Here is a 27,122-nt window from a genome sequence, read left to right as displayed (position 1 = left end):
ATAAAGCCAAGATTGAATTTAGCCCAGAGACATAAATTTTGTTAAGATAATTTCCAGATATGTATCCTAATCTATTTTGTATTTGTTTTATTAAAAAGAAAAATTGTTTCCTCCTACTTCTAATTTGGGAATAAAGGATGAAGAGGAGTTACCTTATACTGACCACAAACAAGGTCAGAACTTATTACTAATAACATGAGTTTGATTCTGACCTTTCATTTTCTTTAGCTTGGGGCAGACTCACACTTGAGAAATAGAAATAAGAGATGCTGTTAGAAAGTGAACTGCCAAAGTTTACAAAGAAGAATTTAGTTTTAGGCTATATTTATTACATGGCAATAGTGTTCCTATAGATTATAAAATAGGGGATGTATTTTGGTTCACCAAATCGGTAAAAATCACGTAGCTGTTAATGACTTGGAAGCCAGCTTGTGGAGCAGGACTTGGCAGAGCTCCCGCGTGGTTACCAGTGCTGGTCTGAGAGTTAAGGACTTCGGTGCTCAGTTCCCAGTCTGACTGTTTTTGTGGTGTGTGGCCTTGGACCTGACTCCTCTCGGATGCAGTTTTCCCCGTATGTGTAATTGGGTAATAAAATGTAGTCGCCACACAGTGCTGGGGGGAATTAAGTGCACTGAGGGGGAAGTGCAGGCTTCTCTCTGTATGTTTCAAGCAGTGCGTATGCTCGGCCTTATTCTCCCAGCTGCCTAACGGGTCCCTTATATTAAGTCACCTAGTAATTCTTCTTGGCCTCTATGGTACTATTTATTTTACAGCTGTAGTATTTTCTAAGATGGCAACATAAAGGACTAAATGTTGCCCAAGGCAAGAACGGCAAATGCTGCTTTATGGACCATACTTTCAGTGTGTGTGTGTGTGTGTGTGTGTGTGTGTGTGAAAGAACACTGAGGCTCTGCCGCTCATCTCACATGCTCTTGCCTATTCTGTAACATTCCTTTAAAAGCCTTCTGTTTTGGAAAACTGTCCCCCTCCCACTAGTTGTCCCATTTCTCTAACCCAGCATAATCTTTTATTTTTCATTACAGAGGAGGCGGAATTATTCTCAAAGTTGAGTGGTCATTATGATAATAATGAAAAGACCAGAGAACCAAGATTTAGATTTAAATTATTGTGGTAACTCTGTTGAGTTTTTGCTGGATGACCTTAGGCTCATCATTGACCTTCTCTAATTTTTTTTCCTCACCTATAAAATGAAAAGAACAGTGAGCTCATCCGTGCGTGACTCTCACACCTTTGCTGTAAGGGTTAAATGAGAAAGCACTAGCCACGTGTGAATTTCCACTCTGACTGTGTTGATTAGATATGTGCATCAGTATATTAGGAGTTTGTTAGCAACTCCTGTGTGCTCTGTCCCGTTTCCACAGCCTCTCAGAGTTGCAGAGGATTCCTGCCAGATGGCTGATTTGCCAGCTGTATCTTGTTTTGTCATTGTAAATATTACATGCTCCAACCGAAAGGCTTTGCTTATAATGTAGTATGCCTTGCCCTTCATCTCTTGCAGATTGAGAATTACATTGTGGAAAATATGAAGTCGGAGATGGCTCAGATACAGCAGAATGCAGTTCAGAACCACACGGCCACCATGCTTGAGATAGGGACCAGCCTCCTCTCTCAGACCGCAGAGCAGACCAGAAAGCTGACAGATGTTGAGACCCAGGTAAGTCGCAGACCCAGAGATGACAAACTCTTAACTGGAAAGATTTCTTTTTTTTTTCTTTAGCTTACTCCATAAACACAGAGCACATTTCAGCACTGAGATTGGGGAAACATATACATTTTTGTTTATTGGTTTAATAACAACAGTGACTGCCTGACATGCTAGGCATGCTTCTCTTGATTTCATGAGAGCTGATATATTTAGCTTTGTATGTTTGCAAAAACAGGACTGGCAAAGCACTTAATCAGCATTTAAATTTCAAATAAATTCATTGCAATTACCAACTGTGATACGACCTATGTCAAACAGAATAAGCGTTTGTGTCAAATCAGTGCCTTTGATGTACATTTTGACCTATGCTGTTTTATCTCTGGTAGTACTCTACCATAATGGCACCTGTGGAGGTTTTGTGCAGTCAGTGGATAGGAAGAAAGACCCCAAATGAACTGATCTGGAATGTGTAGATTTTTTTGTCAGCATGATTTTATAATGAAAAGTAAATTAAAACTCTGTCTTCATAGGTGTGCTCACATATGTGTATGTGCTCAGTTGTTCAGTAGTGTCCGACTCTTTGCAATCCCATGGACTGTAGCCTGCCAGGCTCCTCTGTCCATGGAATATTCCAGACAGGTTGCCATTTCCTCATCCAGGAGATCTTCCTGACCCAGGGATCGAACCCATGTCTCATGAATCTCCTGCATTGGCAGCTGGATTCTTTTACCAGTGTACTACCTGAGAAGCCCCATATGTACACATATGTATATGTATTATATATTATACATTACCCTACTATGGACAATGACATACTTATGGTCAAGTCAGTAAAATATCTTTTAACTATCACTGCCGCAAGTCTACCAGTACAGTTCCATGAAAATATTATTTTTGATGACTGGAAGATAATCTCTGGGTCCCCTTTAAACATGGAAATGTTTATTCCAGTTACCATCCTGAAATTCAGAGGATGATTCTGTCTCAATGAAGCTGATTTCTGGAATTGAAGGTGAACTATATTGTGAAAAGATAAACTGAGGCACATTAAACTTTTCAAGAGTTTACTTAAGCAAACATTGATTTAAATTGTGCAGCCCAAAAGTAGCTCTACTACAGGAGCAAAGGGAAAGGTTTTAATATGGAAAATGTAGAAGCGAAGCAAGGAAATTATTTGATTGGCCATAGCTTAGGCATTTGCCTTATTTAGGAAAGCCTAGTTGGCTGTTTGTGATTGGTTGTTCTTAAGTTTCATTTTCATGGATTTAAGCCCATTGACTCTGGCTTAGATTTGGGTTTGCTTATGTAGGTTACCAAGGCATTAGAGTCATCTCAGTCTAATAGCCTCTAATGTTTAACTTTTAACAATATAAATTCAAAAATAATATGCCATCTTTGTGTTATTCAGCTGCTAAGTCTTGTCCAACTCTTTGCAACCCCATGGACTACAGCATGACAGGCTTCCCTGTCCTCCAATATGCGGCCTTGTTTCTGTTTTACATCATTTGTGTTAATGGCATCACAGGTCAAATGCTGATATTTAAAGACAAATAGCAATAAAAATTTATTTGGACAGGGCATTTTATATTATGCAAGCCACTTTCTCTTGGACAAATGATATTCATGAAGACTATTTAGAAGAGAAAGCTTGAGTGGTTTTCTCACATTGATACAGCTTGTTGTTGTTCAGTAGCTAAGTTGTGTCCAACTCTGTGACCCCGTGGACTGCAGCAAGCCTGGCTTTCCTGTCCTTCACTATCTCCTGGAGTTTTCTAAAACTCAAGTCCATTGTATCAATTATGCCACCCAAACATCTCATCGTCTGTTAATACAGCTAGTGAATTCAGTTTGATACTCAAACTGAGACATATACATTTCTTTCCTTCTCTGGCCTCCTTGCTTAGTAATAATACCTGCATTGGCAGGTGGGTTCTTTACCACTAGCACCACCTGAGAAGCGCCATACATGTTCTACTTAAACCTAGTTGAAGGGAAAAGTTGCTCAGTCGTGTCTGACTCTGCAACCCCATGGACTACCCAGTCCATGGAATTTTCCAGGCCAGAATACTGGAGTGGGTAGCCTTTCCCATCTCCAGGGGATCTTCCCAACCCAGGGATTGAACCCAGGTCTCCCACATTGCAGGTGGATTCTTTACCAGCTGAGCCACAAGGGAAGCCCAAGAATACTGGAGTGGGTAAACTATCCCTTCTCCAGTAGATCTTCCTGACCCAGGAATTGAACCGGGGTCTCCTGTATTGCAGGTGAATTCTTTACTAAACTGAACTATCAGAGAAGTCCTAAAACCTAATTATTCAACTTCTGATGCAAGGCCAAGTTTACAAAGTGAGTCCTAAATTATTCCTTAATCTCAGTACACTCTATTCTTTTGTCATAAGCATTTATAAACCTTTAGTGCTATCCAAGTGTGCTCCCAGGTTTTTCCTCCCTTATTCAGTCTGCTTTGTTTCACTTCGGTAAGTCTTACTATTCCTAAACTCATTTCAGGTCTTCAGTTATTTTAGGAACTCATGCCAATAGTTTTGCAGTGTATTTTAATGCCCTAGCTTTCACATGATGTTGTTATAAAGATAAGTAACTTACTGCTTTTTAGTCTTCTGCAACCTTCTAGACTTGAACTTAATAAAAGTAGGTAGAACCTTGGATTTATTGCAGTGGCGTTTAAAAGTATTCTTGTGCTCAATAAGCATCATAATCAGAAAAGAGAGAATGAATGCTATAACATAACACTACTGGTCACGGTGGTGAGACCAGGAACCAATGCTGGGCCTGTCCCTTCCTCCTTAGTTTAGCTTGCAGTGTTTTCTTTACTCTGTTACCGGTTCATACCAATATCTCCTCTCTTTCTAGTTCCTCTTTCCAAGCGTGCAGTGTGAAGGGATTAATTTCAGATATTCATGCTTCTTCCTGTAGTGTGTATCTATTTCTGACTTCTTCCTCAGGCCAACAATTTTGAGTCAATGTACACTAGTAGATTAAAAAAAATATTAAAATTCACATCTAATAATCTGCGCTTACCTCTTTTTAAAGCAATTTTCAGTGTAGTTCAGTTCAGTTGCTTGGTCATGACCGACTCTTTGCAACCCCATGAACTGCAGGACGCCAGGCCTCCCTATTCATCACCAACTCCTGGAGTCCACCCAAACACATGTCCATTGAGTCGGTGTGCCATTCAACCATCTCATCGTCTGTCGTCCCCTTCTCCTCCTGCCCTCAATCTTTCCCAGCAAGGCCAGGTTTACAAAGTGAGTCCTAAATTATTACTTAATCTCATTTTCCAGTGAGTCAATTCTTTGCATCAGGTGGCCAAAGTACTGGAGTTTCAGCTTCAACATCAGTCCTTCCAATGAACATCCAGGACTGATCTCCTTTAGGATGGACTGGTTGGATCTCCTTGCAGTCCAAGAGACTCTCAAGAGTCTTCTCCAACACCACGGTTCAAAAGCATCAATTCTTCAGCGCTCAGATTTCTTTATAGTCCAACTCTGACATCCATACATGACCCCTGGAAAAACCATAGCCTTGACTAGATGGACCTTTGTTGGCAAAGCAGTGTCTCTGCTTTTTAATATGCTGTCTAGGTTGGTCGTAAGTTTCCTTCCAAGGAGTAAGTGTCTTTTAATTTCATGGCTTCGGTCACCATCTGCAGTGATTTTGGAGCTCAGAAAAATAAACTCTCTTACTGTTTCCCCATCTATTTCCCATGAAGTGATGGGACCAGATGCCATGGTCTTTGTTTTCTGAATGTTGAGTTTTAAGCCAACTTTTTCACTCACCTCTTTCACTTTCATCAAAAGCCTCTTTAGTTCTTCTTCACTTTCTGCCATAAAGGTGGTGTCATCTGCATTTCTGAAGTTATTGATATTTCTCCCGGCAATCTTGATTCCAACTTGTGCTCCCTCCAGCCCAGAGTTTCTCATGATGTACTCTGCATACAAGTTAAATAAGCAGGGTGACAGTATAAAGCCTTGACATACTCCTTTCCCTAGTTGAAACCTATGTTGTTCCATGTATACTTCTAACTGTTGCTTCCTGACCTACATATAGATTTCTCAAGAATCATGTCTTCCCATCTCTCTAAGAATTTTCCAGAGTTTCTTGTGGTTCACACAGTCAAAGGTTTTGGCATAGTCAATAAAGCAAAAGTAGATGTTTTTCTGCAGCTCACTTGCTTTTTCAATAATCCAATAGATGTTGGTGATTTGGTCTCTGGTTTCTCTGCCTTTTCTAAATCCTGCTTGAACATCTGGAAGTTCATGGTTCACATACTGTTGAAGCCTGGCTTGGAGAATTTTGAGTATTACTTTGCTATCGTGTGAGATAAGTGCAACTGCAGTAAGTTGAGCATTCTTTGGCATTGCCTTTCTTTGGGATTGGGATGAAAACTGACCTTTTCCAGTCCTGTGGCCACTGCTGAGTTTTCCAAATTTGCTGACATATTGAGTGCAGCACTTTCACAGCATCATCTTTTAGGATTTGAAATAGCTCAACTGGAATTCCATCACCTCCACTAGCTTTGTTCATAGTGATGCTTCCTAAGGGCCACTTGACTTCGCATTCCAGGATGTCTGGCTCTAGGTGAGTGATCACACCATCGTGATTATCTGGGTCATGAAGATCTTTTTTGCATAGTTTTTCTGTGTATTCTTGCCATCTCTTCTTAATATCTTCTGCTTCTGTTAGGTCTACACCATTTCTGTCCTTTATTGAGTCCATCTTTGCATGAAATGTTCCCTTGGTATCTCTAATTTTCTTGAAGAGATCTCTCATCTTTCCCATTGTATTGTTTTCCTCTATTTCTTTGCACTTATCACTGAGGAAGCCTTTCTTATGTCTCCTTGCTATTCTTTGGAACTCTTTATTCAAATTAGTGTATCTTTCCTTTTCTCCTTTGCCTTTTGCTTCTCTTCTATTCACAGCTATTTATAAGACTTCCTCAAACAACCATTTTGCTTTTTTGCCTTTCTTTTCCTTGGGGGTGGTCTTGATCCCTCAGGTACAATGTCACGAACCTCTGTCCATAGTTCTTCAGGCACTCTGTCTATCAGATCTAATCCCTTGAATCTATTATTTGCCACTTCCACTGTATAAAGGGATTTGATTCAGGTCATACCTGAATGATTTAGTGGTTTTCCCTACCTTCTTCAATTTAATTCTGAATTTGGCAGTAAGGAGTTCATAGTCTGTGCCACAGTCAGCTCCCGGTCTTGTTTTTACTGACTGTGTAGAACTTCTCCATCTTTGTCTGCAAAGAATATAATCAATCTGTATTAGTTTTTAATAATTTTTTTTAAAAAAATTATTGGGGTAGGTTTTATTACCATCCCTTGTTAAAGATGTGAAGCTGAAACTCAGAGAGGTAAAGCAATTGGCTCCAGGTGAAAAAACTTATGAATACTAGAGGGAAGATTTGAACCCAAGACAGTCTGGCATCAGAGTCTACATGCTTTACCAAATTTACATGCTTTCTGCCTATGCTCTCTCTGTCTTGTGATTCCTTTCTTTCTCAGAGGCTGCAGATGCAACTTGGGTTCTAGCAGAGGACAAAATGAATTTCAGATAAAGCAGATTAATGTGAACCTAATAGTGGCAACAGAACATTTTCTATAAATGATGAAGCTGCTGCTGTAGCTACTGCTGCTGAGGGAACCACCAGCTATTGGTGGTTTTTACCATGTGTCTGCACATCATCTTGTGTAACCCACTGCTGCCCTTGTCACTTTCTGGCTGCGTAACTATTAATATAAAGAAGTTCTGTAGAGACTGAGTGTAATTCTCCTCCAACTTCCAATCATTTATATAGAGCCATAACTTTAGAAACGTAATTTATAAAAATTTTAAAGATATATTTTGAATACCTCCTTGATGCAAGATATTTTAATAGGTACCAAATAGAATACCACAATAAGTAAAGCAGTCTTTATACTCAGTGAGCTTGGGTTAATATGACAAAAATTTGCTAGACCATTTCTTTCTTGACTTTCCATTATTAGCTATGGAGCTACCCCTCACAGTCATAAAAGCATCTTTCCAATCTCCTACTGGCGGAAAGGTGTAATAGATCAATGGCCCCAGCTGCTGGGCTCTGAAATCCATCATTGTGTTAGTACAGAGACCACAATTCTCAGTGGCCCCTTCCAGCCACGGTCGTCTGTGGCAGTGATATTTAGACCCACTCCTGGTAGCTGTCAAGTCACTAACACATGACTTGACTAAGGGCTCTCCATCATCAGCCTTGCCAAACTTTAGTACAATTCCCTGCATACTAAGACGTCCAGTTAGCCTTACTCTTTTCCCTCTCCATTGTGGTTAGATCTACATCCCAGTCAGAAGGTGACCCTAGTCAACTCTGGCTTTTCCCCAATTTTCTCTCACTGGCATTTCCCCTAATTAATTTCCTGCAGTCTGGTATCTGCTTCTTAGAGGTCACAAACAATCACACCTGTTATTTGGACTTGACTCATACAATTGTAAACTTAAAGTAGATAGGTTTGAAAGAACAGAAAGGTCAGCTCTCAAAGTTGAACCACTATCTCTTCAACTTGATGAGAGGATAGCTGAGTAAATATTTAACTTTTTTACTGAATTGAAATGGCAGTAAAATAAATTTGCTAATGAGTCATCCAAGGAAAATACCCTGATAAATAATTTTCTCACAAGGTCTGGGAAAGGGTTTGATAACCCATTAGAAGAGGGCTCAGTCAAATTTGAAATGTCATTTTTCAATGGCATTTTATTTTTGTAAAATAAAGTTTTATATGTTGCATATGGGTGGTTTCTCAGTGTTGTTGTCCAGTCATTCAGTCGTGTCCTATTCTGTGACCCCATGGACTGCAGCACACCAGACTTCCCTGTTCATCACCATCTCCCAGAGCTTGGTCAAACTCATGACCATTGAGTCAGTGATGCCATCCAACCATCTCATCCTCTGTCGTCCCCTTCTCCTCCTGCCTTCAATCTTTCCCAGCATCAGGGTCTTTTCTAATGAGTTAGCTTTTTGCATCAGGTGGCTAAACTATTGGAGCTTCAGCTTCAGCATCAGTCCTTCCAATGAATATTCAGGACCGATTTCTTTTAGGATGGACTGGTTGGATCTCCTTGCAGTCCAAGGGACTCTCAAGAGTCTTCAACACCACAGTTCAAAAGCATCAATTCTTCAGTGCTCAGCTTTCTTTATAGTTCGACTGTCACATCCACAGCTTTCTTTATAGTTCAACTCTCACATCCATACATGACTATTGGAAAACCATAGCTTAGACTAGACAGACCTTTGTTGGCAAAGTAATGTCTCTGCTTTTGAATATGCTTTCTAGGTTTGTCATAGCTTCTCTTCCTCAATAAGAGAGTAGAATTGAGTAGTTGCACCAGGAACTGCTAAGACCAAGATATTTATTATCTGGCTTTCTACAGCAATAACTGATTAACTCCTGCACCAAATTCCAACTCATAGAGCACAGATTTTGTCTGTCTTGGTCACTACTATATCCTTAGGATTTGAAATAGTACTTATACAACAGGCTGTCATTAAATTCATGTTGAATGATTAAATTCACTAATAATAGTCACGTTGTTGTTATTCAGTCGCTCAGTTGTGTCTGACTCTGTGACCCCATGAACTGCAGCACGCCAGGTTTTGTTGTCCATCACCAACTCCCAGAACTTGCTCAAACTCATGTCCATTGAGTCGGTGATGCCATTCAAACATCTTGTCCTCTGTTGTCCCCTTCTCCTCCTGCCTTCTATCTTTCACAGCATCAGGGTCTTTTCCAATGTATCAGTTCTTTGTATCAGGTGGCCAAAGTAGTGGAGCTTCAGCTCTACCATCAGTCCTCAAATGCATATCCAGCGTTGATTTTCTTTAGGATTGACTGGTTTGATCTCCTTGCAGTCCAAGGGACTCTCAAGGGGCTTCTCCAACACCACAGTTCAAAAGCATCAATTCTTCACTACTCAACCTTCTTTCTTTTCCAACTTGCATATCCATACATGACTACTGAAAAAATCATTGCTTTGACTATAAAGATCTTTATTGGCAAAGTAATGTCTCTGCTCTTTAATGTGCCATCTAGGTTGGTCTAGCTTTTCATCCAAGGAGCAAACTAGCTTTAATTTTATGGCTGTAGTCACATCCTCAGTGATTTTGGAGCCCAAGAAAATCAAGTCTGTCTCTGTTTCCATTGTTTCCTCATCTGTTTGCCATGAAATGATGGGACCAGACGCCGTGATCTTAATTTTTTGAATGTTTAGTTTTAAGCCAGCTTTTTCACTTTCCTTTTTCACCCTCATCAAGAGTCTCTTTAGTTCCTCTTTGATTTCTGCCATAGGGGTGGTGTCATCTACATATCTGAGATTATTGATATATTATTAATAATAATTCTCTAAGATTATCTAATTTCACAGATTTCCTCAACTTTTTAACAGAAATTTTACTGGCATTTTATTTTTTAAGACTTAATAGCCCCTTTTAATTTGGAGCAATGTTACATTTTTTTTACATTGAAGTATAGTTGATTTACAGTAGTATATAAGTTTCAGATGTACAGCATAGTGATTCAAAATTTTTAAAGATTATACTTCATTTGAAGTTATAAATTATCAACTATATTCCCTGTGTTATACAATATATCATTGTAACATTTATTTTATGTGTGCATACACACTCAGTCGCTTCAGTCATTGTGTGACTCTTTGTGACCCTATGGACTGTAGTCCACCAGACTCTATCCATGGGATTCTCCACTAAGAATACTGGAGTGGGTTGTCCTGCTCTTCTGCAGGGGATCTTCCCGACCCAGGGATTGAACCTGCATCTCCTGCATTGCAGGCACTCTTTACTGCTGAACCACCAGGGAAGATCCATTTATTTTATACATAATAGTTTGTACCCCATAGTCCCCTGCCTCTATCTTGACCCTTCCTCACTTCCTTCTCCCCACTGGTAACCACTAAATTGTTCTCTATAGCTGTGAGTCTGTTTCTTTTTAGTTATATTCACTAGTTTGTTTTTTTAGATTCTTCATATAAGTGATAACATACACTATTTGTCTTTCTGTTTAACTTTTTGCTTTTCTTGAGATTTTAAAGAGACTTGCTCAGTTGTTCTGTATAGTGTCTCATATTCTTTATTTGCCTGAATATTTCTTTATGATGTGTTTTTAATTTACTTTTCTATCCCCTGTATTTTTTTTTAACTGAAAGTTAAGTCTACAGGCTTAATTGGGTTAAGTTGGACATGGTGGTGGGTATGCTTTGTAGAATTACTAGTCACTTCTTATTTCATCTCATCAGGAGACATAAATGCCAGCTTGCCACCCTCTAGGTAGCACTAATTTTAATTTGGTTAGGGTAAAAGACCCTATAGCTCTCCATTCTAATTGTCCATTTTCCCCTTGGAAATTAACAAATGTAGACTGATACATTGTCACATTGCCCATCACTGACCAAATAAATTATTTCCTTGGTTTTGTAAAATGGTGATCATCTAACTAACTTCTAACTCTCCTTTCATGTGCTTACATTAGCCTTCATTCTTCTGTAAAAGTCTAATTGCTGAGGCATCATACCTTGTGTTCTATTTTTTTTTTATTTGAAAAACATAGTTAAAGTAAACAGAAACCTACAGCAAGACAGATTTTAAAGTTAATATGCCAGTCAAAGGAATTTTCTTTTGTGGAATATTTTCCTTTTAAGAAAGGTTAAAGCCACTTAAATATTAAAGGGAAGCTGGATGAAATTATCCAGCTCACTTTCTTTAAGAAAATAGTACTTTTTATTTTTTAAATTTTGCTTATTTTTTAAAGAAAGAACTGAAATTTTATAGTCCATAAATTCTCAGTTTCAAGTCTTAGATCATTTTTTCTTGTTGTTTTAGTCACTAAGTCATATCCAACTCTTTGTGACCACATGGACTGTAGCCCACCAGGCGTCTCTGTTCATGGGATTTACCAGGCAGAAATACTGGAGTGGGTTACCATTTCCTTCTCCAGGGGATCTTCCCGACCCAAGAATTGAACTCATTTCTTCTTCACTGCAGGTGGATCTTTACCACTGAGCCACCTGGGAAGTCCATATCTTCCTTACTCTATGGTACATTGTAAAAAATTTATGCTTTGAAAGTGTTTCTTGGGGGCTTGTGTTACATACTCTTCACTTTCCCCTTTCCTTTCCTTTTCTCTCCTCTCCTTTCCTTTTGTTACCCTTTCCCCCCCTTCTTTCTTTCTTTCTTTCTGATATGTGCTTTTGGAATATGTTTAGGCTAAAGAAGGAAATGTCTTTTGTCATTTTAATGGAACACTTAGATTATTTCTAAGCAGCAAGTTCCATAGACACATGGAAAGAAAGTGGTCAATTTATCATAGTTTCCTGTACAATTCTCTTCAGTTGCCTGCTTTTGAACTTCAGGCTTATTTTAATACATCAAGGGAGAGAGTTGAAGTACAGCAGCTCTTGAATTAAAGTGATGGAGAGAAAAGAAAAGTGATTGCCTTTTGTATTCAAAATTGGCTTGATATGACCTAACGATTAGCCTGGACATTTGAGATTTGCCCCCCTGTTTCTCCCACATTCAGACACTGCTTTAGATTGGGACTGTTGCCACGGAAGTCAAGCTTGATGCTCACCTGGTCTGTTACTCTGTCTCTGAGCATTACCCAACTTGAAAACTGACTCACTATCCTTTGGTTAGCATCTAACAAGTAGCTCTGAATGTCCAGGATTCTAGGCCTCATGCTGGGCTCTGGAAGTTTCAAGGGCCTCAGGTGAGCTAGTCCTCCCTTTGTGCAGCTGACATCTTCACGGAGCAGAATGATAGTATATGAGTGAACTGACAGGATGATTTCATTTAAAAAGTGAAACAGGGCCACCTGATGGAAGATGAGGGGGGAGCTCCTTTACAAAGACTGGCCGGGGTGGGCCTCCTTAGACAAGACTTGAATTATAAGAATAAATCATCCATGCATCTGGGAATGGATGGACGTTCCAGGCAGGGGAAACTGCAAAGACCCTGAGGTGGAGATTAATTTGGCATGTTGGGCTAGCAGTAAGAAGGCCAGTGTGTTTGGGGCATAGTGGCAGGGGAGAGACTGGAAAGGAAGTGAGATTTGAGAAATAGTCAGGGTTCTGATCACGTAGGACCTGGAAAGTTAGGCTGAGAACTTTGGAATTTGTTCTAATTTTAAAGGGAAGTCATAGCATATTTAACAGAGGACATGACCTCTGATTGATGTTTTTTAGAAGAGCACTCTGGTTACTGTGTAGCACAGGGCCTGGAGGTAGGACAAGGTAGAGAAAAATTAGGGGCTATAGTGTATCCAGACTTAGATAGGCAACTTAATTTTCAATCTTTGATGGTTCCATTTTGTCCTCCATGTTTTTTCATGTTCTTCTTAGACATGAAGACCAATTTCTGTCCTCTGTAAAATGAAAATTTTGGTATTTGAGAATATCAGGAAGTATGGTCAGAGACTACAGAGAATAAAGGAGAAAATAGATTTTAAGGGCATATGATATGCTTGATTCAATGAGACAATGAATGCATTCATTCAATAAATATTGAGGGTCTTCTATATGCCAAGCACTTCTAAATCTCACCAAAAAATATAGCTGTTTCATCCCCTAGTTAAATATTTCCTCAATTATTCTTATTAATAAACAAACAGAAAACTCATCCAAAGATATGTTTAATAGTTGAAAACCATATCTTGTGTGTCCCTAATCTTTATATTCTCTACAGTTTTTTCCTCTGGGCTGCTTTTAGCTCTGTCTTCCAAGCATAGGTTCTCTTGCTCCTGTTTTCCCTCAGATGAAACAATTTAGGATGGGAAATACTTCTTTAAACACAAATATGAATTTCAATCAGTAGTAGTAACTTTTAGACTAGCTTTCAGATCTGTAATCAATATGATAATTATATAAATGAATTATAATCACTTAAAACTTTTTTAAAGCTCAAATGCCCCATCTTAGTGTTCTCTAACCCCTTCAGCAGGGCTGGGACTGGGGTGAAAGCAATGAGATCAAGTTATGCAAGACTGAATCATACATTTGTAGGGGCATATCCTATCTTTAGTTTAAAATGATATTCTGTTCCATGTGGATATTTTTTTGCATTAATTTTTATCTTTCACAGTGTTGCATTCAAATATTACTTGATTACTGAGTTTTTGGCTCATCCTTAAATCTTACACTGAGGCAGTTGCCTCTCTCATTTCACCCTAGTCCCTATTCTGCTTCCCTGCCAGTACATCCTCTTCACCTACAATCTCTCCATTAGCCCAAGCCCCAGCCCTGATCATGTCAGGATATTCTGAAAAGGCCTTTTCTGTGTGAGTCTTATATAATTACAGGTTTAGACCTGCTACAGAAAAAGAGGAAAGTTCTACTGGTGTCATTTTTAGAGGAGGACCCTTTAGATTGATATTGGCCCTCCAGAAGTTTTCCCAGGTCCTTTTCAGCAAGTGTTCTAAAAAAGGTACAGTGGTTATAAAAGTTCTCAAACAACATCAGGAGTTTTAAAACTAATTGTACTTTCCTCCTTGTCCTTTTTACCTCTGTTAAAGAAGGAGGGAAAAGGGACAGAACCAGGGCATTGACACAGCTTGAAGACATCTTCTAGAACAGGAATGTATGTTGTTTGCCCAGAGGATGGGTAGGTTTGCATTCGTGGCTCAGAGTCATGTTATATTAAAGCCTGCTAGCAGCATGTGTCTTTGTGATTCAGGATGAGGTGAACATTTAGAGTTTCTGGAGAACCCCGTGTATACAGTTGAAAAATAACTAACAGTCTGTCTTCAGTCCAGTCTGGGTTCCTGATTACTCCATTTTCTCAGATGCAGACCCGAGATGGTTTGTTTCTCCCTCTTGGCTTTCTGTGTAAAGCATTAGAATTAGTCATAGTATCTGGGTTTGAAACCCAGTTCTTCCCTTGGTTTCTGTGTGGATTCTGGCTTCTCTTTGAACCTCAGTTTCTTCATTTATAAACTGATAATAATAATTCCTCTTACTAATTTACTGGGTACCCATATCTATGAAATGATGATATCTAGAAGGACTAGCATAAACTAACATGATAGGTGTTCAGTAAATTGTGCTCATGAATCTGCCTAAACTGTATCATGAGTTTTTTGTACATTTCTAATCAGTTTTTGCTAGGTGATGGGACGAGGAAGATATGTTTTACATGCCTATTAGTTATTCTTAGTTATATACAGTATCTAAGACCTTGTACTAACAATTATCTTGTACTTATAAATATTGGAGATATATATACACACACATGTAAGGCAGCTAGCACAGTGGGCTATCCTAGGGATTATGGTGGTGGTATATTAGTTCCTAAGTCATATAGGGATTGAGGACATGAAAATTTAAATATGAAAATGGATTTAACAACTCACTTTTTTCATTCAACTACAGTTCAATCTTGAACAAATATAAAATTTGAGACATGTAAAGCATTTTTTAGTAGGATATAGACCATTTTATTATCCTAGAGAAATATTATTTTAAAAGAAAACACAGCTAAATAAAAAACCAAAAGTAATTATTTTGACTCTTTGTGAAGATTTAAATGTTTTTATCTTTTATCTTAAGGTACTGAATCAAACTTCTCGACTTGAAATACAACTGCTGGAGAATTCATTATCAACATACAAGCTAGAGAAACAACTTCTTCAACAGACAAATGAAATCTTAAAGATTCATGAGAAAAACAGGTGAGGGTTGTTGTATTGCAAAAATATGTACATATGTACTTATATCCTCCACCTTCTGCCAACTCTTTAAATAAAAGATGGAAGTAATTGGAAAGAAAAATACAGAGGCAAATTAATTTTTAATATAAAAAGAAATAAGAGTCTAAGGTGAATATAGCAAGTATGGCAACAATAAGATTAATACTATTGCTTACACTCTTGAAATGTTTGTTTTTTATAACTTTTAACACTAATTTATCTAATAGTCTGTTGTTCAAATCTTACTATATCCACATAAATTAATTCTATGACCAAATTTGGTAACAAAATATTAAGTTTCAATAGAACCAAAATCTATAGTGATAGTGAAGAAAATAGAGCCTCTGAAACTCTAAATTAAATTATCACTTTCTCTGCCCTCAACCATTTACAGACTTACAAAATGGTTGAATTCAGAGTTATTGCACTAGAAAGAAGCACATTTTCTTTTCAGAAAATATTTTCCCTATCAAGCTGGTTCAAGAGCTGTCCCCCCACACCCCATTTAAAGTCATTAACTCTGAACATAATAAATTTCTTTGGTTAGCTCTAGAGACAAATTGATTCAAAGGATTAGATCTGATACAGTGCCTGAAGAACTTTGGACGGAGGTCTGTGACATCGTACAGGAGGAGGGATCAAGACCATCCCCAAGAAAAAGAAATGCAAAAAGGGAAAATGGTTGTCTGAGGAGGCTTTACAAATAGCTTAGAAAAGAAGAGAAGCTAAAGGCAGAGGAGAAAAGGAAAGATATACCCATTTGAATGCAGAGTTCCAAAGAATAGCAAGGAGACATAAGAAAGGCTTCCTCAGTTATCAATGCAAAGAAATAGAGGAAAACAATAGAATGGGAAAGACTAGAGATCTCTTCCAAAAAATGAGAGATACCAAGGGAATGTTTCATGCAAACATGAGCACAATGAAGGACAGAAATGGTATAGACCTAACAGAAGCAGAAGATATTAAGAAGAGGTGGCAAGAATACACAGAAAATCTATGTAAAAAAGATCTTCATGACCCAGATATATCTATGGTGTGATCACTCACCTAGAGCCAGACATGCTGGAATGCGAAGTCAAGTGGGCCTTAGGAAGCATCACTATGAACAAAGCTAGTGGAGGTGATGGAATTCCAGTGAATTTCACTATTTCAAATCCAAAAGATGATGTTGTGAAAGTGCTGCACTCAATATGCCAGCAAATTTGGAAAACTCAGCAGTGGCCACAGGACTGGAAAAGGTCAGTTTTCATCCCAATGCCAAAGAATGCTCAACCTACTGCAAAATTGCACTTATCTCACACGATAGCAAAGTAATGCTCAAAATTCTCCAACCCAGGCTTCAACAGTACATGAACGGTGAACTTCCAGGTATTCAAGCAGGATTTAGAAAAGGCAGAGCAACCAGAGATCAAATTGCCAACATCTGCTGGATCATCGAAAAAGCAAGAGAGTTCTAGAAAAATATATACTTCTGCTTTATTGACTATGTCAAAGCCTTTGACTGTGTGGATCACAATAAACTGTGGAAAATTCTGAAAGAGATGAGAATACCAGACCATCTAACCTGCCTCTTGAGAAACCTGTATACAAGTCAGGAAGCAACAGTTATAACTGGACATGGAAAAACAGACTAGTTCCAAATAGGGAAAGCAGTACGTCAAGGCTATATATTTACCCCTGCTTATTTAACTTTTATGCAGAGTACATTGTGCAAAATGCCAGGCTGGATGAAGCACAAGCTGGAATCAAGATTTCCCAGAGAAATATCAATAACTTCAGATATGCAGATGATACCACCTTTATGGCAGAAGCAAAAAGAACTGAAGAACCTCTTGATGAAAGTGAAAGAGGAGAGTGAAAAGATTGACTTAAAACTCAACATTCAGAAAACTAAGATCATGGCATCCGGTCCTATCACTTCATGGCAAATAGATGCGGAAACAATGGAAACAGTGAGAGACTATTTTGGGGGGCTCCAAAATCACTGCAGATGGTGACTGCAGCCATGAAATTAAAAGACTCTTGCTCCTTGTAAGAAAACTTATGACCAACTTAGACAGCATATTGGAGAAGGTAATGGCATCTGACTCCAGTACTCTTGCATGGAAAATCCAATGGACGGAGGAGCCTGGTGGGCTGCAATCCAGGGGGTCACGAAGAATCGGACACAACTGAGCGACTTCACTTTCAATTTTCACTTTCGTGCATTGGAGAAGGAAATGGCAACCCACTCCAGTGTTCTTGCCTGGAGAGTCCCAGGAGCAGAGGAGCCTGGTGGTCTGCCATCTATGGAGTCGCACAGGGTGGGACACGACTGAAGTGACTTAGCAGCAGCAGACAGCATATTAAAAAGCAGAGACAGTACTTTGCCAACAGAGGTCCATCTAGTCAAAGCTCTGATTTTTCCAGTGGTCTTGCATGCATGTGAGAGTTGGAATTTAAAGAAAGCTGAGTGCAGAAGAATTGATGCTTTTGAAGTGTGGTGTTAGAGAAGACTCTTGAGGTTTCCTTAGACTGCAAGGAGATCCAATCAGTCCATCCTAAAGGAAATCAGTCCTGAATATTCATTGAAAGAACTGATGCTGAAGCTGAAGCTCCAATACTTTGGCCACCTGATGCCAAGAACTAACTCATTGGGAAAGACCCTGATGCTGGGAAAGATTGAAGGCAGGAGGAGACGGGGACAATAGAGGATGAGATGGTTGGATGGCATCACCGATGTGATGCACATGAGTTTGAGTAGGCTCTGGGAGTTGGTGATGAACAGGGAAGCCTAACATGCTTCTGTCCATGAGATCGCAAAGAATCGGACACAACTGAGCTTCTGAATTGACTGAACTGATAGATATATTTTATGAACAATGAATTATCTCAGGTAAGTGAAGTGGGTCTTACAGATCTTGCAACCAGGATGATTTATAAACTCATTATTTTGAAATTTCTAACATTCATGATGGACAATTCAATCAAAAAGGTAACCTCTGTCAAACAAATTACTTTATACTAACTATTTTCTTCTGGATATTTGGACAGCTTGAAGAAGTTTCAGTTCTTATGCATTATTTGATTTAAATATCCTTGTGTTGCCACAAACTAGTTCAATACCATTGTCTTGGTAGAACAGGAGTTTCTACCATATTCCAAACCAAAAAGACACCTACAATGAACTGCTAGTTCTCCTCTTCACCTTATAGATGAGGAAACAAACTCAGTGGAAGTGAGTGATCTATCCAAGGTCACACAGCTTGTTGGTGGCACAACTGGGAATGTAATCCATGTTCTTTGTTCCTAGTCTTGTTCTTTCCACTATGGCACATTCTCACAATACTGTCTGCAACCTAGAAGGAATTCCCAACTTTATGCTAAGTGTAGACTTTAATGGCAATTATTATAATTAAGCTTTTACATGAAGAAGATAAACCTGACTTTGGTATAGAGTCTGAATGGGGTCACTTCTTGCTCTGTGATTTGTAGTTCTAAGTTCTACATTTATTTATCTTTGTACTGTGTCATGGGGTAAACTGTGTAACTATAAATAAATTTGATAGGACTTGACCCTGAACTAGTTGCATGATGAAATGTTCTGGAATTGAAAATCCTGTTTAAAAGTACCAAAATCTCACTGCAGATTCGCAGTAACTAGAGACCTACATGTGACAGGTATACTTTACTGCAACTATCCCTTAATTTAGAGTCCCACCATGCTTTAAATTTGTTACTGAAAGCACACCCCATTTATAATCATGTTTCAAGATGCTATTGTGAAAGATTTGTGTTTGAATGAAGTAAATTAATGACAATTTTGCCTTATTTTAGGTTGTTTTTAGAATTCTATAAATAACACATATTAACTGTAGAAAATGAGAAATTTCAGAAGGAAATTAAAAACCATGACCCATCACATTGAGAGAGCTTCATATGTCGCTGTAAAAAAAGCATAAATATATTTTCTCAAAAAGTTGTGCCATGCTGTACACATTGTTTTGCAGCTTTCCTTCTTTGGAGATAGATAGCATTTTTAATCAGTAAAGATCCCTCTAGTATAATTCTTAAAAACTACGTATTATTTCATTTTATAGATGTAACCTAGAGTGGTTTTGATTCATCTCTCATTAAGTGTGTTACCACATATGTTTCCTTTGTTTAAAAAGAAAGTCATCAACATGAATTTACATTATTCAGTTCTCCACTTGCTGATACGTCTGTTATCTCTTGGTATATAACACTGTAGCTGTCAGAACACCTTAAAGAAATGGGAAGCCTGAAAGGGCTCACCCTTAACTGCACAAACAAATGCTTCTCCTAAGTGTCACTTGCACTTGGCTCTTTCCGCCTCTCCTTGTCTCCCTCTCCTCTTCCCCTCCCTCCTGCTCAGATCATACTTTCTCTCTTTTTTTTCCTTCTTTTTTCAAGATTATAGCAGTTCCATTTTCTAGTAGTACAAGCATTTCAAAATGTTTTCAAGGATTTAGGTTTTAATTTGAAATTCATTTCTGTGCACATGCTGTAAAAACTTTACATGCATTGACCCTTAAGTGTGGCATTGCTGACCATGTGGCTCCTGAGGGTATTTTTCTATCAAAGTGCTGAATCTTCTAGCATTTCCATATCTCTATAATTATCTGTGTCTTCTGTTGATGGATCCATGTGTGCAATGGTATGTTGGTGGGACATCTATTCTTCAACCAAGTATATTCTTCCACAAACCACTTTGAAAAAAAGTGTTTTTCTTTATACAAGCCAGAAGTATGTATTTGTGATACACAGCATACTTTCCCTATTATGTTTATTGTTATTGTTTATTTTTGTATGTGAAATGGAATTGGAGAAACTCTGCCAAGCTCTTTCTAGAACAACAAAGAAACGTGCCCCTCCAACACCATTTAAGTGGATCAAAGGTCAAGGTCAAGCACAAAGCTGTTTATGTATTTTAAAATAGTTTATTGATCATTCCTCCTATTCCTTAAATGAATCTTAATCCTCCAAATGCAACAAGAAGCGATTTCTACATTGAAGCATCTCTGAAATGTAAGAACAACATGCCATTAGTTGGCTAGGTCTGGTTTGGATCAGCTAATACACTTTGCAAAGGGGATTATCTAAATTAAGCTTTGCTTCCTCCCCAAGGAATGTCAGAAGTTGTGTCTGGGTGTGTGACTTGCTAGTTTTGAGTATGTTGGGGCTTCAGCTGCCAAGTCAGTGAGCCCTTCAGAGAGCCCACCACTTCTTTGGCAGAACATGGAGGAATATTTTATAGACAGGATTATACTGCACAGTCATGCTGAAAAGTCCTGCTGATCTGCATCCTGACAAACTGACTGCATCACTTGTAGGGTCTGAAATAGAATGCTGGCCTCATTAGATTCACTTCTTTATCCCCTAAATGGTGAAAGGCACAAAGCAGGAGTAGGATTAACAACACTTGCTCTAGTGTTTGCTTACCTAGCAGTCTAGTGGGGGGTGACTCCAGGAAGCTTCCAGTTTGTAATTTTTAGAATTTTTTTTTTATTGGATACTGTCCTAATCTCAATACTTGGTTTTGTTCCTTACCTCAAGTTGATAGCACTTAGAAGTAAGAGATCAGTAGCTGGCTCATATAATTGAAATTAAACAACCAAGAACTCAAGAAATGGGAAGCATTAATATTTACCACAAACACAAGGTTGGTATTGACAAACTGAGAGATGTAATTGTCAACATTTTTTTTTTTTTATTGGATTCCTCCAGTATGTTTCCTGCCACTTCTGCTCAAAAAAATAAAAAGAGTTAGACTGGGAAAGATGTCATAATGCAAATTCCTTCAGCGAATCAAATATGTAACTGTATCTTTTGGTGTAAAGATTTGGTCAGCTGACCAGATTTTAAGGCACTTATTGATCTCTGACATAGCCCCAGTTGTTTCCAAGGTTGGAACATAGCCAAGAAAAAAGAAAAAAAAAATTTAGAAGAAATTCTTTTGCCTCATCAGGGTACACAAAAAAAGAAATCAGCTATGTACTCCATGTGTATGAAGATGGAATACTTGAGCTTTCTTGTTCAAATGTATCAAATATGCAGAATGAAAGGAACTCTTCAATAAAACTATTTGGAGTAAAGTAAAACTACAAAAGTGGTGGTCATTCTGACAGTTTCAGAAAAATTATTTACTGCCTACCTAACTAATATCAGGCAGGTGAAATTATGAGCTAGGTGCTTTACATACACTACTGCTAATACTCCAACTAATCCTCCAAAGTGTTTATAATCATTTTTATTTTATATTAAGTGAGTTGGACTATAATGAAAGCTAAGTACCAAAGAACTGATGCTTTTGAATTGTGGTATCAGAGAAGACTCTTGAGAGTCCCTTGGACTGCAAGGAGATCCAACCAGTCCATCCTAAAGGAGATCAGGCCTTGGTGTTCAGTGGAAGGACTGATGCTGAAGATGAAACTCCAATACTTTGACCACCTGATGTGACGAGCTGACTCATTTGAAAAGACCTTGATGCTGGGAAAGATTGAGGGCAGAAGGAGAAGGGGAAGACAGAGGATGAGATGATTGGATGGCATCACCGACTCAATGGACGTGGGTTTGGGTGGACTCCGGGAGTTGGTGATGGACAGGGAGGCCTGGCGCGCTGCAATTCTTTGCTGGGGTCGCAAAGAGTTGGACACGACTGAGCGACTGAACTGAACTGCACTGAAAGTTCCAAGAGGTCAGGTAACTTGCCCATGACCAAACAGCTGTTATATGGCAAAAGTAGGGTTCAAGTCCACGATAATTCTCTGTTTTAATTATTATAAAAATGTGTTCCCAATGTGATGCAGCCTCAAGATTAATTGATGTGGTTGTCAAGTTATCCTCTTAGCATAATAAAATACAAATCTGAAGAATAGGAATAGTAGAGTAGACAATATAACTATTTTACCTTGGGAAGTCACTGAACCAATTTGACAAGCTTCATCTGTCTTCTAGATAGAGCTTATGGACAGTTATTGAGTTAATTTTAAGTGATTGAAATCTGCCTAATTTCATGATACTAAATTATAACTTTCTAACAGATTACTGTAATTGAATAGTGAAGTATTGATTTTTAATACTTAATGTCTAAATAAATGAAAAGTTAAATCAGTATTTCTAATTAAAGTTATTCTCCATCTGATAAGTACTTTATAAAATACAGAAGTAAAATCACAACTCATCAGTCACTGTTGATACTGTCAATTCCATCTCCTAAATATTTTTCCAATTGGCCTTCTTCTTTCTATTTACTCTCACTCTGTTTTTTAGGCCAAAATCCCATTAATTTTTGTCTCAGCCATTGCAATGACGTCTTTGCATGGCTTAATGCCTTAAACTCTTCAAACCTGTCATCCAAAAGTCTGCCAAAGTCTTCTTTCTAAAATTCAAGTCACATTATTTTTCCCATTTTTTTTCTTTAGATCTCCACATGTACTAGTTCAGCTCAACCTTTAAATCTCTAGATAGCATATGCCCAACCCTAATCTGATTCTCTATAATGGACTGAGGAAAGTTCTCAAGTACTTCTCAAGTACTTTAGTATGAAACATGGTCCATGATCATTAATATCCTAATTTTATAGCCTTACTTCAGAAGTCTTCTTATGTATTAGAAGTGTGGTCTAATAACTAAGAGCAGGAGCTCTGAGGTCAGACTGCCTGGGTTGGCCTTGATTCTGCTGTAACCTACTCGGCCACTTATAATTTGTGTGATTTTGAGCAAGTTGTATGAACCTTCTGTGCTTTGGTTGTTCTCATCTGTAACACAGGGGTGATGATAATAGTGCATGGAGTTGATATGAGGATTAATTGAGTTATTGCTTATAAAACACTGAATACAGTGCTTGGAACACAGAGTAAGTGTTTAATCACACTAGTTATTAGTATCACATTGAAGACTTGATGTTTGTTCAGACATGATTAATGCTTGCCTTGTTGGGCTTCCCTGGAGGCTCATCTGGTAAAGAATCTGCCTACAGTGTGGGAGAACTGTGTTCGATCCCTGGGTTGGGAAGATTCCCTGGAGAAGGGAAAGGCTACCCACTCCAGTATTCTGGCCTGGAGAATTCCATAGACTGTATAGTGCATGGGGTCGCAAAGAGTTGGACTCGACTGAGTGACTTTCACTTTCTTTTGTCTGGGATGCCCTATAGAACTCACATACTTCTGTCCTTCCAAAACTCAATGTAGATATTACCCCTTCCAAGAAACTTTTTTTCTGATTCTGCCAAATATATTTGCTTATTACAACTTATGGGATTACAATCTACCTTGATTTTTCCTCCTGTTACTTCACTTATCCCATCACATTGGGGTGTGTGTGTGTGTGTGTATCTATCTCTGAACCACTGGACTGTGACCTTCTGGAACATAGAAACTGTGCTTTATTTATTTCTGTGCTCATGCTCCCAAACACAGTTCTCTACATATAGTATATGTAGTTTTAAATGCTTTTTGAATGTTGACTAATGAACTGGCAAGTGAACTGGCAAATATCCCAGCAAATGTCATTTGTCTATGTGCACACAAACACACACACACAACTTAAAAATATTTTAATGGAAAACACAGATCACATAGTTTACATTAATTATTGTAAACATTTTCATTGTTCTTAACATAAATAAAATACAGATGGCTTTTATACCACTGTTCTGCATCCCTAAAAGCCCACTGCATGGCAGCCAAGGTTATCAGTCCACATTCTGAGGTTCACTAATTCAGCCCAACTTTTTCATCTCTAGACAGTATCTCCTCAGATCATTCTAGACTCATGACTGTTTGCGTTTTCCTGATTAATAAAAGAAAAATCAACACAAGCCTAACTGATCTAAGTGTTAAATTGTACAGAAGTGTATAAATTGAGATTCAAATCCCTAATTCCATATTCCCCCACCTCCTGCAGAGAATCACCATTAACAGATTTGCAGTTTGGTACCTATTCTTCCAGACTTTTTAATGAATATATTAAAATATATACATGTAGATAGAGAGTACATATTTATCTGTGTGCTTACAGAGATACACACCCATATGCAATTACACATATGCACAAGTATATATTTATATTATGTATGCATATGTGTATAGATTGTAACTATTTTTAAAATGCTGAGTTTATTTCTACTCTATAATAATTTATCATGGATATATACTTAACTATATGCAATATCTCATTCATTGCTAGGCACTAAAATTTACAACTCAGTAGAACTTTATGTATTATTTTACATATTCAAAGATATTGATAATTATCAGCAAATTTTACATTCTCCCCAAGTATTCATGGGCTTTCTAATTTCCTCAAACTTTGCTATCCATTTTATTAACCTTGTTTACCTAAGAGGTTATATTGTACATCTTTCCTGGTTATTGACCATTTGGATACTTCTTCTGGGACTAGACTATTCATGTATGTTTCTCATTTTTTATTGGATTGTATCTCTAATATCATTAACTCCTTATGTAAGTTCCCTAATGGATATTAAAATTTTGTAGTATATATCACAAATATTTTCTCTAATTTGTTTATTTTTCAACCTATTTTTTAGGAAGAACTTTTAGTATTATGAGGTTGTATATGTATTTTTTTTCTTCTCAGCTTCTGGCTTCCACTGAATATTTAGCTTATTCTTATCTGTCTCAAACTTTAAAAAGGTTATTTGCTGATGTTTCCCTGTGTTCTATGTCTCTGTTTCACATTTGAATTACAGAAATATTTAACTTTGTATTTTAAGAAACAATTTACTACATTCAAGTTAGAAAATTCAAAATAAATTTAACCTGAACTTAGTATGCCCTTGTTTGAATATGGGGGTGGAAAGACCATTCTTTAAAAACCATATTTGCAACACATGTAAGCAACATACAGATTAAAAATAATTTAAAAATTGAAACAACTCTGAGGAGATTCAGGCAGATGAAAATGAGAAGGTTTCTTTATTACTGACATCTACCTCCTTGTTTGAGGGCTATATTTACACATAAAACTTAAGTAACTGTCAATACTGTGAATTCAGTTGCTGCTATGTTAAGAACTCTGTTGTAGGAAACAGTTTGAAAGGAAGAACTTTTTCTGTGAAAGTTTCAAGATATGTTCAATTATTTGAAATGCCAATGTTTTCCATGAGATATGTTGGAGGAGACAGACTGTGAAAATTAGGAGGAAAAGTCAACCAAAAATGTCAAATAGGGCTTTGTATACACTCAATTAGAACCTTTTACTGAAGTTAAAGATCTAGAGTATTTAGTTTACTTTATTCTTCATTGAAGTGTACCTCTGCCTCAAACTAGAACTTGAATGCCAAAATTCTTTGTATGTCTCTTCTCAAAGTGTTTCTAGAAAGGAGAGAAATAGGAAGTACTAAAAATCCTATGAGGAAAGTCTTTGAACTTCAAGTTCAATTTGAATAGATATAAGCACACAGTTTTCCTTGTGGCTCAACTGGTAAAGAGTCTACCTGCAATGTGGAAGTCCTGGACTCAGTCCCTGGGTTAAGAAGATCCCCTGGAGAAGGGAAAGGCTACCCACTCCACTATTCTGGCCTGGAGAATTCTATGGACTATGTAGTCTATGGGGTCGCAAAGAGTTGGACACGACTGAGCAGCTCTCACTTTCCATAAATTGTAGTTCTATGGAATACCAATTCTAAAGAATGCATGATAATAAACTATTTATTTAATTTAGACTTCGCCAAAACTTGACATAGAGCTCTTAACTATAGAATGCCTAATAAAAATAAAAATATTATCAGCAGTGGCCACAGGACTGGAAAAAGTCAGTTTTCATTCCAATCCCAAAGAAAGGCAATGCCAAAGAATGTTCAAACTACCACATAAATGCACTCATCTCACATACTAGCAAAGTAATGCCCAAAGTTCTTCAAGCAGGCTTCAGAAATACATGAACCATGAACTTCCAGATATTCAAGCTGGATTTAGAAAAGGCAGAGGAACCAGAGATCAAATTGCCAACAGTCGCTGGATCATTGAAAAAGCAAGAGAGTTCCAGAAAAACATCTACTTCTGTTTTATTGAGTATGTCAAAGCCTTTGAATGTGTGGGATCACAACAAACTCTGGAAAATTCTTCAAGAGATGGGAATACCAGACCACCTTACCTGCCTCTTGAGAAATATGTATGCAGGTAAAGAAGCAACAGTTACAACTAGACATGGAATAATAGACTGGTTCCAAATAGGGAAAGGAGTATGTCAAGGCTGTATATTGTCACCCTGCTTATTTAACTTATATGCAGAGTACATCATGAAAAATGCTGGGCTGGATGAAGCACAAGCCAGAATCATGACTGCCGGAAGAAATATCAATAACCTCAGATATGCAGATTACACCACCCTTATGGTAGAAAGCAAAGAAGAACTAAAGAACCTCTTGATAAAAATGAAAAAGGAGAGTGAAAAAGTTGGCTTAAAACTCAACATTCAGAAAACTAAGATCATGGCATCTGGTCCCATCACTTCATGGCAAATAGATGGGGAAACAATGGAAACAGTGACAGACTTTATTTTGGGGGGCTCTGAAATCACTGCAGATGGTGACTGTAGCCATGAAATTAAAAGACACTTGCTCCTTGGAAGAAATGTTATGACCAACTTAGATAGCATATTAAAAAGCAGAGACATAACTTTGCCAACAAAGGTCCCTCTAGTCAAAGCTATGGTTTTTCCAGTAATCATGTGTGGATGT

At 37.9% G+C, this 27,122-nt stretch overlaps 1 protein-coding gene across 1 annotated transcript in view; it reads left to right on the top strand.

The window, feature by feature from the left end:
• The window catches only part of ANGPT1 (angiopoietin 1), a 292,884-nt gene that overhangs the window by 168,823 nt on the left and 96,939 nt on the right, over positions 1–27,122 (top strand). Inside the window, exons 2-3 of the mRNA XM_065903221.1 lie at positions 1,520–1,675; positions 15,276–15,397. Coding sequence (XP_065759293.1) covers positions 1,520–1,675; positions 15,276–15,397 — 278 coding nt within the window. The remainder of the gene's footprint in view (positions 1–1,519; positions 1,676–15,275; positions 15,398–27,122) is intronic.

Source organism: Muntiacus reevesi, chromosome 12, assembly GCF_963930625.1.
Source record: "Muntiacus reevesi chromosome 12, mMunRee1.1, whole genome shotgun sequence".
In the NCBI taxonomy this organism is placed as follows: Eukaryota; Metazoa; Chordata; class Mammalia; order Artiodactyla; family Cervidae; genus Muntiacus; species Muntiacus reevesi.
This window is presented reverse-complemented; position numbering and strand designations above follow the sequence as displayed.